Source organism: Rhineura floridana, chromosome 1 (assembly GCF_030035675.1).
Source record: "Rhineura floridana isolate rRhiFlo1 chromosome 1, rRhiFlo1.hap2, whole genome shotgun sequence".
NCBI lineage: Eukaryota > Metazoa > Chordata > Lepidosauria > Squamata > Rhineuridae > Rhineura > Rhineura floridana.
In genome coordinates this window covers 59403099-59418293 of record NC_084480.1, presented here as the reverse complement: position 1 = coordinate 59418293, position 15195 = coordinate 59403099, and the positions used below count along the sequence as shown (strand labels likewise).

Here is a 15195-nt window from a genome sequence, read left to right as displayed (position 1 = left end):
TGTATGACAAATCTGCAATGATCACTATTGGAACTACTCTTTAGAAGCAAAAGGGCTCTATTCTCTGTTGCTTCAACAGCTGATAATGATAGAATATGGCATATTCATGCAACAACTATATTTGCCACTTCCTCTTTTTTTTGTCTTTATCAAGTGCTCTTTGTTATTTATTTATTTATTTATTTATTTATTAAATTTATTAGTCGCCCATCTGGCTGGCTGTCCAGCCACTCTGGGCAACGTACAAAATAAAAACATACAAATACATTAAGACATTAAAAATCTCACAATAATAATAAAACCTAACCCACCCCAAAAGCCTGCCTGAAGAGCCAGGTCTTCAAGGCCCGGCGGAAGCTCATCATAGAGGGGGCCTGGCGGAGATCATTTGGGAGGGAATTCCACAGAGTGGGGGCCTCAATTGAAAAAGCCCTCTCCCTAGTTCTCACCAGTCTAGCTGTTTTAACTGGTGGGATAGAGAGAAGGCCTTTTGAGGCCGATCTTGTTGAGTGGCATCCCTGATGATGTTGGAGGCGCTCCTTCAGATAGACTGGGCCGAAACCGTATAGGGTTTTAAAGGTCAGAACCAACACCTTGAATTGGGCCTGGAAAACAACCGGTAACCAGTGCAACTCCTTCAGCACTGGAGTGATGTGATCTCGCTGGCGGCTGCCTTTAATCAGGCGAGCCGCCGCATTCTGTACCAGTTGAAGCTTCCGGACCATTTTCAAGGGTAACCCCACGTAGAGCGCATTACAGTAGTCTAGGCTAAGTTTATCTTATGGAGCGCCTTCAACGCCACCAATTATGCCACCCGACAAGATTGGCCACACAGGGCCTTCTCTCAATCCCGCCGACAAAAACAGCTAGATTGGCGGGTACTAGAGAGAGGGCATTCTTTTTTTTTTTTTTTCAATAATTTTTATTCAGATTTTCATAAAGCATACAAGACAAAATCATAAAACATTCAAAGACAAAAAACAAAATCAAAAATAGTTAAACAAAAAGAAAAAAAGAAAAAAAAAATAAAGAGTAAAATATTGACTTCCCATTTGTCAAAGATCAAATCAGTTATAAGTCTATAATATATAACAATCCTGTCTCTTAAGTCATATTATAAAAACACTTTCCTCCAGTAGTTATCTTACTTAATCATCAAATCTCATAAACATTACTTTATTCTTTCCACAAAAAGTCAAAGAGAGGTTTCAATTCTTTAAGAAATATATCTATCAATTTTTTTTTCCAGATAAGCATATCGATTAATCCATCTCATTACTAATTATGATAATCTTATTGTCATAACCATAGTCAAAATAAACATTTCAATTAATCCATCACATCAGAATCTGTTAGATTCAGTAATTTCAGTAGCCATGACTTCCGGGAAGGGTGACTTAGCCTGTGCCTGCTTTTGAGACGGGCTCCTGCCTCAAAAGAAGCTTATTCAGATATATCAGTCAGATTTTTTCTTTTTTTGACTGATTAAACTTCTCCCGGGTAGGGAGAAACGAAGAGATTAACCTCAAAGCCTATTTTTGTTGGGACGACCAGATCTCATTAATTTATGGGACGAGGTCCAGCCGACGAAGGTGGGACGGATTTTTAACAACAAGCTCTATCTGGAAAAGCGAACGTTCATCTTATCTTCTAAGAGAGAACGCACTAACAGGCAAGCACCCTTCTTTCTATATTTTTCTTTTACTTGACTTAAATTGTTGCTGTTTAAAAGAGATTTGCCAGATTGATCGGTTTTTGACATCTCACTGGGGAGCCATAACTTCTCTCTGCTACTCACTAATTAATAGCTTATCTCTGTTTTTGTTGCAAAAAGCTGTCCTGGATTTGCATTCTAAAGATATACACAGAAGAGGGATTTCTATTCCAGATTTTTATTTTGAAGAATATTATATTGTCTGAGACTACTCTCTTTTTGGTCTATTTTATTTTGACGAATCTGTTTTCTGACGACCGCCATTAATTGTTTCGATCCTGGGAACTGCATTTTGTTTACTTAAGCATGGAGAGATAAGGCTGTCTGCTCTGTTTATACTGTGATGTCACCAAGTTTGGAGTATTAACCCAATTGTTGCTGAAATAAGAAGTGGTTTTCCTATATTTTTCTTTTAAAATGGCAATTAAGAAAGTGGCTGAGAAGCTGGAAATAACTATGTTTCAGAAAATAATGGATGAGATTGAGATAACGAAACAAAACCTGCGACAGGGTTGTAAGGAGCTGAAAATTGAATTGAGTAAAATGAAGCAGGAGATTAAAGATATAGGGGTCCCTGTGAGAGAGGTGACCCTGGAAGGGGTCCCTGTGAGAGAGGAGACCCCGGAGATTGGAACAAACGTGGAACAGGAAAAAGATTTGGAGTCTATGGACTTTAGAAACAAAATCTATTGTTTGGAGACACAGGAGATTAAAGACATAGGGGTCCTTGTGAGAGAGGAGACCCTGGAGACTGGAACAGGGGTCCCTGTGAGAGAGGAGACCCTGGAGACTGGAACAGGGGTCCCTGTGAGAGAGGAGATCCCGGAGATTGGAACAAACGTGGAACAGGAACAAGATTTGGAGTCTATGGACTTTAGAAATAAAATCTATTGTTTGGAATTCAATGTTATCTCTGAAGAAATTAATGAAGATTCTAGAGATAAAGTTATCAATGGCATGGATAATCTTCTGGACTGGAATGATGTGATGGAGCCCAATATAGAGAAAATCTATGGAATTAACTGCAGCCATGTGACAATGGAAAAACTTTCAAGAGATGACCCAGTGTATTTTGAAAAAAAGAACAGAGATATGATTTTACAGCAGTATTTCAGCAACCTATTCAGAATGCATGGCAAGAAAATATTTGGGATAGAGGTAATTCCCATCAGACTCTTACTATATGACTATGGCTTTGACAGCAAGATTATTATGGAATACTGATAATGGAAGATTGGATACTGAAATTACTGGACTTAACAAGACTACTGAAGATGGAAGATGGAAAATGGAACTAATAGGGATAATAGAGAGAGGGCATTCTCAGTGGCGGCCCCCACCCTCTGGAACTGCCTCTCACAAGATCTCCAGCACGCCTCTTCCCTAAATGTATTTCGGAAAGCCTTAAAGACCTGGCTCTTTCAACAGGCCTTCGGGATCTCCGGGGAGGGTTAATTGCTATGACTGAAATGCCTCCTGCCCTGTTTTAATATTGTTGTTCCAGCTGTATTGCTTTTATACTGTTTTTATATTGTATTACTGTATTTTATCATATTGTGTTTTAACGATTTTGTACGTCGCCTAGAGTGGCCATTGGCCAGATAGGCGACACAGAAATTAAATTTATTATTATTATTATTATTATTATTAGGTGAGAGGAGACCAGGGCATGTACCACAGATGGGAGCAGATGGTTGGGAAGGTAGGGGCACAGCCTCCATATTAGATGTTACATCCAGGTATTATAGTGCAGCATGTTAGCATTTTAAAAACTGAATCTACAAAGTATGAAATTTTCTTAAAGGCAGCAATGGCTGGTGCTGATGACTTTAAAGATGATAAAATCTCCCAGTAAGTAAGGGCTGGTGTAGTACAGTAGGCAAAAGGGTGAAATCTGGGCCAAGTAGTATCAAAGAGGTAGTTGCCTTAGTCATGCCACTGCCTCTTACCCCCTCATGTATAATATGCTGATCTACCTATGGTTGTTGTAAGGATTACATATGTGAAATAGTACTCCATTTCCTTCAGGTTCAAACTTTGGTACACAAAAGAGTGAATAATGTTTGTGTAGCAAGTTCACTGCTGTTTGCAGCTCATCCAGCTGTTTGGTAAGTTGCTGCTGTTTTTCCAAACTCTAGAAAGACTGATTGGAAACAGTTCTAGAAACAGTGAAGAGTCATCATGAGCCATCATGTTGTTTGGGTACACAGCAGCTTCACTGAGGACAAGGTTATTCAGGATAAGTGCATAGCCCATTATCTTTGTCAAATGCATGTCATCACATAGCCAAATCTAACTAAGTTTGTGACTACCTCCATGGTACCAAGGGATTTCAGATGTTACAGGAACCAGCCTAAGAAACTACTCCTTTGCGTGACCTACTCTTATGAGTAGTGTAATGTCCAACACAAGGAAGATTGCAGCAACTGCTAATATAATTTTTCAAACTGCCTCACTTTACAGAGCACAGTTGTTTACACAGAAGCAAGTCCCACTGTGTTCAATGGGTCTTACCACCAGGCAAGTGAGCATAGGATTGCAACCTGATTTACCATTAGAGAGTGCTGACCAGAGCTGTATTTATAAGTCATCTTACCCTTTGAAAAATATTGGTAAGCTTGTTAGAATCCTTCTCCCACATACTGCGCTCTGTAAATTCAACTGGAACCATATTTGTCTCCATAAAATGCTTTTCAGTATCACTGTTGTGCAGAGACAGATTGAGGAGATGGGATGCGAGATGCTTCTAAAATAGATCAGCTCCAATAAAAAGACAGGACTCCTACGTTAAAGAACAGGATACATTTTATCACCTTTCTTCAGCCATCTATTTCCAAAACAGACAGTGCAAGTATTAAACTACAGTATACACTAAAGAAGTGTCTGCTTGTGCTCAACACAGCACACTAACAGTAACAGCTGTTTGTACTCAGGAGAGGAAAACAATGGTAATGCTTAAATTATAAAACATCGTAAGTCTACAATATTACAAAATATGAGAGAACACCAATAAATGCAGATTTTTTAAAATTAAGATTCTATTTCCTATAGTGAATGGGGTGCTAATGGCATCTGGTGGAGGAACCTGGTATTTGATCCATTCAGGAAGGCCCTCCACAGAGATATTGGCAGATGATGGCTGTAAACAATGCCTTCACGGAAGAAGATGGTAATCATGCGAATTATCTGCATTCACAACACTGGAACTGAGAAGTTGCTAAAAAAACCCAGAAAGATTATAACACTAAATAAAATGGTAGACTGAGGTGGTAGCTCTGGAGTGTAGCATTTCAGGCTGCAGAGGTTTGGAAGCCATATTTCTGAATGTGTAAATAAGCATATGTAGAAGAGGGCTATATTAAGCCTTTTTATCTCCAGTGTGCTGGTTCAATATATTCAAAGAGGTTTTTTTATGTAGGGGAGCATTTCAAAACATGACCACCTGCTGGCTGTAGTAGTATAGTCTAAAATTCTACACTTCATTACACTTCACTTGCATGAGACATCAACAGCTCTTAGGAGCACAGTCTAGGAGCAATCCAATAAAGGTCAGCATAAGCCCTACTGAAAGTAGTGGAATTAACGTGCAGAGTTAAAAGCAGAGTTCAGAGCTATGCTCTGAAAGGATCTAAGACTAAGCTTCACAGGTTTGTACTCTCCATTTGCTTTGAATTTAATTTTGCCTGTCTGGTTGAGAGCTGAACAAGCCCCCCCCCCCCTTCTTTTGGAGGATTTTACAGAAAGCTTCTATCTTTGAATTCTAAACTTAGTATTTTGTAACTTCATATACTCATGCTTTCTATTCATTTCTGTTTAATGTTATCATGACCTGTTCAAATTAAGCAAACATTTTCATCCAAGGTTGTCCTGAAGAGCTAAGTCCCAAGACTTCGGCTTAATACTTCTTGGGTATGGAATCCACACCAAGAGCAAAACCATTTAGCAGATCCCTCAGAGGTTTAGTAAATAAGTATTGTCACAGAGCAGCTTAATCAGCTGTTCAAAGAAAACAACTCACAGGTTTAGAAAAGAATTAGAAAAAATAGTGAATTAAGATCAGGAAACAATTCACGCCTAGTAGGGCCACCTTATTAGTCACAGCATCATGACCTCTCACCTTGAGTGATAAAGTACACAGGTCAGAATTGACAATACATACTCATGGCTGATCATGGCTGCCAGTTATTGATCCAATAAGGGGAAAAAACCTTTGTAGGAAAAATACTGCTCTGAATTACAAACATGCAATCTCCTAAGATTTAGCAACTCTCTGGGTTTCTCCCTCTGGAACTGAAAAGCAAGGAGTGAGTTCAGCCAGTATTTAATATCAAGTGAATGTGGTGTTTAATCAATACTATTCTGCTTTTGTTCCACGATGTGGAAAGCAGTGTCTATTCATCCAGCAAAGGTTAATGCCAAGGGTCAAGTGATTTCACACTCTCTGTAGGATCCACAACATTTCAGTAGTTCAGATGCCTCGGACAATGATGACTCAGTTGGACTGATTTATTGCCACTCTAAGGCCCTACTTAATACTAAAGTGCTATCTTATGATAATACCTCAGAAAATAGCACTGATAAAAGAGGAGGCAATAATTACCTACATTTTGAAGTAATGTCTTCATTTCTAACATCCTATAAAGATGTAGAGACCATTTAAAATGAGCTGCTCCTTGTATTAGCTAGTCAGTTAAATCTGATATTATCCGTGCTCTCTGTCTATGTGAAGGAAATCTGCTGACTGTATTAGGAAAAATGCAAATTGGCAAGCAAATGCAACCTAGGACATGATTTAACATGGGCTTTAAAGAATAACTTATTTGATGCCTGCTTGCCCAAATGAAGATATCCCTTTTCAAAAAGGAAACAACACACACTTGACAATACAGAATTTTTAAAAATTAAGGAGAAAAACCCAAAATGGTAAGCCTTAAGTATTAGTGAACAGAAAAGAGTGTATCCCTCCTCCCCATATACTTGCTGCAGATATTTTTCTTGAAACATTTATAAATTAACAACACATGTGCAGTGAGAGAAAGAATATATTCCCTTTCAGTATGATACAGTGAAAATGACATTAGTTGAGCTCATTGTCTAAATCAGAATACATTTGACTTTGTCAGGGTCTAATTCTTAACATGTTAGCATCCCTGATTATTATTCAGCAATGTCTTATTCAAGATGTGTTTTATATAATGAAAGAAGTTCAAATGTCACTGGGAAAACAGTGTGAGAAGAATTAATTGGAAGGCTTATCAGAGGAAAGTCATTTAGAATCCAGCTCTACCTAATATATCCTTGAATGATGAATATACCAATCAATTAGTGAAATAAAATAAATTCTGCAAATCTGACTGAAGACATCCTATTATTATAAGAGGGAGAGTATTTAGAGCAGCTAATTACTCTTTTTTTGTCTTTTTTTCTTTTGAATGTGCAAAAACCTTTCAAGGAATATCCTGTTTGCCACAATGAAGAATACCTAGAAATATATTAAAGTATTCTGAATAAACCTGAATTACACTTCTGAAATGCTGTAACTGAGAAAATATGATTTTTCAGCAGTGGAAATAAGTCATATTTCCCAGAATTGCAGCTTGTTATGATAACATAAAAATGACAAACTATTCTAAAATAAATGTAGATGCCTTTCTATGTGGGAGCATTTCACAAAGGACATTGAAGAATGGACACACGCGAAATACACAGAGGAGCCCATAAGAACATAAGAAGAGCCTGATGGATCAGGCCACTGGCCCATCTAATCCAACATCCTCTTCTCACAGTGGCCAATCAGATGCCCATGGAGCCAGTAAAAGAATATAGGTGATGCAAGGACAGTGATCAAATTACCATTGTTGTATTAACATTTATTGGTTTCTCACATTGGATTTCTTTTTAAGTTAAAGCTGTATCCACCCTTTCCCTGAAGAGTTTCTTCAAGCATCATATATCATTTCTCTATTTAATTCTCACAAACTTGTGAGAGGTGCTAGTCTGAGAGACAGTGAGTGAGCCCAAGGACAACCAGTGAGGTTCATCCCCTAGTTGGGATTTTATTTCCCTGATCCAAATCCAACACTTTATCCACCCCACTGCATTGGCTATCTTATATCCTGCTAATATCCATTTTCACTGTACTTAAAATAACATATAGGATAAAAGAGGAAGGGTGTTGAGCAGCTTCAACGTTTTGAGACATACAAAATATATTTACCTAAAAATCTACCATATTTCCTCTCAACGTCCTTTTCTGGAATGCATAATATTGGTATTTTTATTTCATCTTTGCATTACAGCACATGTGGGGAATCTGTGGCCCTCCAGATGTTGTTGAGCTACAACTCCTATAATCCCTGACCATTTGCCATGTTTGCTGGGATTGATGGGATTGTAATTCAGCAATGCCTGGAGAGCCAAAAGCTCCCCATCCCTGCAATACAGTGTTCTATTAAGTATTTGAAACTTCACACAGAAGTTGGCATTCTGCTTCCTATTTGCCCTCTTTCAGCCTCCTTCCCCATGCCTTTTCTCTCTTTCATTCACTAACAATTTCAAGTATTTTCTCTGCCCACTTCTCCCTCTGATCCTGTGTTCTTTCCCCTGTTCCATTTCTACAAACTTCCATTCCTAGGCTGACTGCTTTTCTTGGTCTCCTGGTCCCTCCTTCCCCATGCCCCTCTGATTTATTACTGTATCTTCCATTAAATTCCCAAACGAGCCTTAGAAGGGCATGCCTAATAAAGCTTTGGAGCCACAGTGAAGAGGGAGCTATGCAGTCCTGGACCTAGCCCAAAAGACCACAGCTGGGGGTGTTTTCCATTCTCATCCCAAGAAAGCTGTGCAGTTCTTCAGTTAGCTACCCAAGCAGCTTCCTCAGCTGTGACCCTTCCTCAGGTTCTTCCCTACCCCAAATTTTAATGCCCCAAGGTGCAGAAAGTTTAAATAGCCTTCAAAACACTGATTGATCACATCAGTTGCCTTCTTCAACCTCTTCCTTTTTTTAATGAAATATTCTTTTTTATTGAAAGAATGACTTTCCATGTGAAAAAAATACATCCCATCTGCAAAAAAGATAAAGGAAAATCTCAGCCAAAATCCTGACTCTTGATCTCACATCCCTTTCAGGTCCTCTGATGTTTCTATTCTATCAGAAGAGATAGACATCCACTAGATTTCCCACTAGCCACTAGTTAGTGGCTGTTTTCTTGCCATTCTGTCTGTTGAGTCCAGAGGTCTAGGACTATTAGAAATAAAAACCTGGACTAAGGCTATGGTTGTTGAATGTAGAGGTTTACTTCAGAGTACCTTCCTTGCTCACAGTTACATATAGTGTTCTTCCTTCCAGAATTCTCTGTAAGTCTTTGGGTGCAGTGGCATCACTAGGGTTGGTGTCACCCGGTGCGGTAACTCATGGTGTCACCCCCCATGGACCTCCTCCTGTACCAGACCATACAGAATTCTTAGTAATGTTTTTTGTACTAATGTTACTTGTAAATCGTAATTCCCGTATATCACTGAATGTAATTGCAATAGTAGTGACATAAACAACTAGCAAAATTAAAATTACACCTTTAAATTACAATATCATACGCACAGCGTAAATGTATTTACATTTATACATACTCACGTGGTTAAAGTGAAAATTCTGTAAGAAAACAATAGAATTCGAAGTAAAAACGTTTAAGAACTACATCAAAATTATGTTCGTTTTAACATTAAACTTTACTGTTACATGAGATACATTAATGGATTAGGATTGCATAATCAATAACGGCCCAAATAATGTAGAAGTTGTAGACAAATGCATATGGAAATATACTCATAAATGAAATAATACCAAAAAAATAAACAGGAACAAATACACAAACATTTCAGCACTTAGTAAACATCTCGACTAAATCAGAACTTTCCTTTCCTGGCCTTCAAAGCTGCGAACTTGTGAATCACTTCATCGAAATCAATGCCTTGCACCAACTCACTTTCAATGGATAATATCGCAAGATTGGAAAGCCTTGACTGTCCCATGGTAGATCGCAAATAGTTCTTTATAAGTTTCAACTTTGAAAAGCTCCTCTCACATGAAGAAAAGAGAAAAGTTCTTCTCCCTCTCTCATAATACTAGAACTCGTGGACATTCAAAGAAGCTGAATGTTGGAAGATTCAGGACAGACAAAAGGAAGTACTTCTTTACTCAGCGCATAGTTAAACTATGGAATTTGCTCCCACAAGATGCAGTAATGGCCACCAGCTTGGATGGCTTTAAAAGAAGATTAGACAAATTCATGGAGGACAGGGCTATCAATGGCTACTAGCCATGATGGCTGTGCTCTGCCACCCTAGTCAGAGGCAGCATGCTTCTGAAAACCAGTTGCCGGAAGCCTCAGGAGGGGAGAGTGTTCTTGCACTCGGGTCCTGCTTGCGGGCTTCCGCAGGCACCTGGTTGGCCACTGTGAGAACAGGATGCTGGACTAGATGGGCCACTGGCCTGATCCAGCAGGCTCTTCTTATGTTCTTATGAAGCCACAGACACACAAATTGTCAGAAATAATTTTAGGCTTTGTGAAAGGGTTGGGAGAGATTCTACAAAGTCCCATTCAGCTATGAATGTCAAAACGTCTAATATTGCCCAATCTTTGGCTTCTTCCAAATCAATCTCTGCTGCTTTCAGGTGCCTTCTCAGCCTTGGTATTTCTATTAAAAGCTCACTCTCAGATACCTCATCATAGAAAGTGGTCAGTTTTGGAATGGACATCTTTAACTCTTCTGCAGTGGCAGATATGAGACTCTTCGCTTGAACAGCCTCAAACATGGCTGCTACTTCCTTGATGGCTCTTGATCTGATCTGAAGTTCAGAATGAAAGCGATCAATGCACTCAAGCATCGCTCTCTTATTTTCTTCTTGCAGAGTGAGTCCAGCATCGCTTGCTTGCTCCCCTGCCATCCTCTTCTTGAACCTGGCTCTTCTCTCTACTGCAATTCCATATTCGTCTGATTTTAAAAGCACCTGTTCAATTGCATGCTCCACTAGGTGACTGCGCTCCTCGTGCAAAAAAAGTCTTAGCGCCTCTAGCTTTGTCACCACCTTGTCGAGAGTTAAGCCCTTAGTCTGCAGGTACTGCTGTGTAAGATTAACTTCCTGAAGTACATCACACCAGAAGTACAGGTAGCACAGAAATGTGAAGTCACAGACAGCAGGCAAAAGACCTTGTGCTGCACCTCTTGTGTCCAAATTTTCATGTGGATCACAAAGAGCTTCAATCGCCGCCACAAACTTATCGAACTTTTCTTTAACTGGCTTAACTGCAGCATGATGAGCACTCCAGTGTGTTGTTGATAGTCTTTTCACTGACACTCCAGTATGGTCAATTAACACATCCCATCGATGGGTGGAAGCAGCAAAGAAAGAAAACATTCTTTCAAGAGTTCCAAAAAATGTCACACACGATGCATTTTCAGCAAAAGAGTGCTGACCGCACAAGTTAAGTGAATGGTCCACACATCCATTAAAAATAGCTTTCTTGTTCTTTCCCTTAAGAATGGCTTGTACACCTCCATGGATTCCAGCCATAGTGGCAGCATTATCGTAACCTTGAGTGCGGCACATCATTATGTCCAGTCCGTCAGAACTGAGGTCAGCAGCTTTTTTCCCCTTTAAAGGGAAAAATCCTAGAAATACTTCTTTTACTTCAACTTTCCTATTGTTGATTTTTACATATCTGATCACTTCGGACATCTGGTCAGTATGTGATATGTCAGGTGTGCTGTCGAACATGATCCCAAAGTACTTTGCAGACTTTATGTCCATGACAAGCATCTCCTTCACATGATTTGCCAGGGCACTTACAAACTCATTCTGAGTTTTTGCTGAAAGATACGAGACAGATACTTTAAGTTTACATGTGCTCCGCTTTAATCTCATTAGGTGCTCTTTCAGCACTGGATCATATTTTGAAAGCATCTCAACCAACTCAAGAAAGTTCCCTTTATTCAATGAAGATTCATCTTCCTTGTGGCCACGGAATGCCAGATTCTGCTTGGCAAGAAACAATGTGATATCAAGCAATCTGCGCAAGATGTCCCTCCACTTTTTCTTCTCCATTTCCGTAAAAGCAATAGTTTCGTTGTCGATGGTTTTGTGCAGCCTAAGTCCTGCTGCCAATGTTTTCCACTTTTCAAGGCAATGTAGGTGCTCTTCGGATGTCTCATGGTTATGTACTTTCAGGCTCAGTTTCCACCACTTCTGAAACCCAGTCACAAATTTGGATGTCGTATCTGTAGCACTAACGGCAAACAGTCGGCAGCAAAAACAGTATAAATTCTCGCTCACGAGTGAGTAAGCCATCCATGACCGCAGAATTTTCTTGCCATTTGGCATCATCTTGTAAAACCACTCTTTTGAAAGCTGGTGCACATCTCCCTTAGCTTTTGCATCTTGCCTTGCCGCAACACTGAAAGGCCCATCTTTGTTCTGGAAAGAAGCACTTCCCCTTTTGATGATTTCCACCCAAAAATGATCTGGAAGTGGTATCTCCCAGGAAGAAACATCACATAACATTTGCAAATCTTTCTCCTTAATGTCACTCATCTCATTTACAGTATCATGGCTAGAGTCACTTTCAGCACTCTCTTCTGCTTCCAATTCTTCCATTTCCACTCCTTGTTCTTCTGCTTCAAATTCTGCCATTTCCACTCCTTGCTCTTCTGCAGAATGCATGCTAGCATCAGAAGAATCAGCTTTTTCAATTGGAGATTGACAAGCAGTGTCTTTTGATGTACCCTCGCCATCATCCGGTCTTTTGACATACTGAAGCATGGATCCAGCTAGTGTCTTGAGTGATTTTTTTCTTGCCTCTTTTGCTTTCCTTTGCTGGTATCCACTTGGCCTTGGTGATTTATGCACTCCATGTGGCATGATTGAATATCCCTGCACAATAAAAAGGGTTGTTGGAAAGACTCACAGCGTTGTTGGAAAGACTCCATACACACACACACACACACACACACACACACACACACACACACACACACACACACACACACACAGAGCCAGCTATGGGATCGTCACACAAACAACCTAGAATATTTTTTCCCTTTCACAAAGACATGCAAAAGATTGAACCCAGGACCTTCTGCATGCAAAGCACATGCTCAGCCTACCACTAAAATATAGGGTAGAAAAGCACTCACTGTTCTGCTGGTTCTAGTGCTTCTCCACCACTTTCTTCTGCAAATAAGAACATAAGAAGAGCCTGCTGGATCAGGCCAGTGGCCCATCTAGTCCAGCATCCTGTTCTCACAGTGGCCAACCAGGTGCCTGCGGAAGCCCGCAAGCAGGACCCGAGTGCAAGAACACTCTCCCCTCCTGAGGCTTCCGGCAACTGGTTTTCAGAAGCATGCTGCCTCTGACTAGGGTGGCAGAGCACAGCCATCATGGCTAGTAGCCATTGATAGCCCTGTCCTCCATGAATTTGCAACACACAATGCTACTCCCACCCCTTTTTACTGTAAAACCTGGTGAGAGCAGCTTTATCAGTTATTTTTTAAAAAACCTCAGCTTCAAAGAGATTTCACAACTGATTGGCTGATCAACCCTTTTCCCCTTGTGACCAGTGGAAACACTCTGCTCTGACAACTAGTGTATTCATGGCCTTCAGCTGCTGCCAGCCAAACCTACCTGACTGCTAAAGTCATCATCTAAGGTAGGGGTGGGACCAACAGCAATTTTTAAGAGGTCCATGCAGGAGAAAAGGTGGGAAACTACTGGTATAGGGGGGTAGTTTCTGTATGTACCCCTCTCTGTTCAGGCAACCAAGAGGCGTTAGAGTTCACAGACATGTCCCAGCCAGGATGCTCAAGGTGTGAAGTAGGGCCAGTAAAAAGAGTGGCCTGGGGATAATTCTGAGAGCCAGTTAGAGAGGCTTGGAGGGCCACATTTGGTCCCTGGGCCTGAGCTATCCTCCCCCCCATTCTAATGAGCAGTCACAAGTGAAACAGGGCAGGGGGTGCAGAAATCCTGATTCAATAGGTCCCCTTCCCAAGTCTGCACAGTTTTGTTTTGGCTTCAGAGTATCTCCAAATCAAGGATTACAGGGACAGAAGAGGCAATGTCATTTCCACACAGAATTGAACTGAAACCTATCTTTTTTTGAGAAATTAAGCACTGGGGATCATATTGCACCAAGTCTAACAGCAATGGTAAACTTCTATTTAAAAAAAGTGCCAAAGCTCACAGGTGCTTGCTAGCTCTGTACCCCTAAACCAGGGATGTTCTCAGTTTGCATAAAGATTTTGTGTGGTTTGGGGACATGGGACAGGGTCTTGGGGGTCTTAGACCTCTTACGCTTTTGGGAGCAGAATCCCAGCAGGGTCCCTGTGTCTTCAGCATCCTATGAGACAATCAGCATGAAAGGGGGAGTGTGTTAGCCACTGAGAAGAGTCTTCTAACATGCTTCCTTCTCCTTTCCTGCTGATTGGAGCCAATCAGAGCGAAAGGAGGTGAGTCAGCCATTGAGAAGACTCTTCTCAGCAGCTAACACTCTCTCCTTTCATTGGCTCCCAGGGACATCTGTTTTTGTGGGAGAAGGCGTTAACAAGGTTCTCATCCTCAACCCAGAAGGTTGAGCTGTGACAAACATGAAGGGACCCTGCACTTCTCAATTTGCCACTATTCTACTGGTTAGCAACCAGTGTCAAAAGGCCTCTTTGAGGCAACAGGGATTCTTTCACAAAGAGGGAGTCTTACCCAATTAAGAAGGGGGGGAAAAGAAGTGTGAAATTTGGCAAAAGAAAGAGGGAAAAGGCAAACAATGAGGGATGCACACACACAAAACCACTGAGCACAGCATAGTGCAAAACCCTTTTTAAAATGTGGGTCTTAGGGAAAGAGAGAATGAAAGGAAATGACCCATTCCTTTTGAGACAACCTGATATATTCCTGTGCCAAGGGAATGTCTTTAAGGATGGGGGCCCTGGTAATTGGCAACTCGACCATGGGGTACATAGGTAGCTGGTAACTTTCCTGGCTGGTGTTATGGTTATGGATGCCATGCACTGTCCAAAATGTCAGGTAGATAGAGGTGGGGAGGAGTCAGCAGTCATGGTGTATATCAGCACAAAGGAAATGGTTCCTTTACTTGGGAAGTTGGGGTTTGTGAGATCAATACAATGGGGGGGCAGACTGCCCTGGTGTATTCACCCTCCTGCTAAATTTGCACAGCTTCTCAACTCACTGGCAACCTTGATGCTTGATCACTGTGGATGAAATGCTCCCCTCATTCTGGTACAGAATGCATAGCCCTGATGAACTTCCCACATCTACTGTAACAGCCAATTAGATTTGGAGAGGCATCCTTTTTTTAAAAAAAAATACTAGGCTACACTGAATCCCAGTAAGTAGAATACCAACAGGCAGATTCCGGTCCATTTAGCCCCTTGGGGATGGTGATTTTTGCCAGTGGAGTGAATAATGGGCATTGATT

The 15195-nt window shown here is 40.7% G+C and overlaps 1 protein-coding gene across 1 annotated transcript; it reads right to left on the bottom strand.

Moving 5' to 3' along the window:
* Window positions 1-4868: 4868 nt before the first annotated feature.
* Window positions 4869-13454, bottom strand: LOC133376510 (zinc finger MYM-type protein 1-like). Its single transcript, XM_061608796.1, has 4 exons — window positions 13392-13454; window positions 10722-12641; window positions 10434-10559; window positions 4869-4931 (listed from the first exon to the last, which is right to left on the bottom strand). Exons 1-4 carry the CDS (start codon window positions 13452-13454, stop codon window positions 4869-4871), a joined length of 2172 nt encoding a protein of 723 aa, XP_061464780.1.
* Window positions 13455-15195: the final 1741 nt, after the last annotated feature.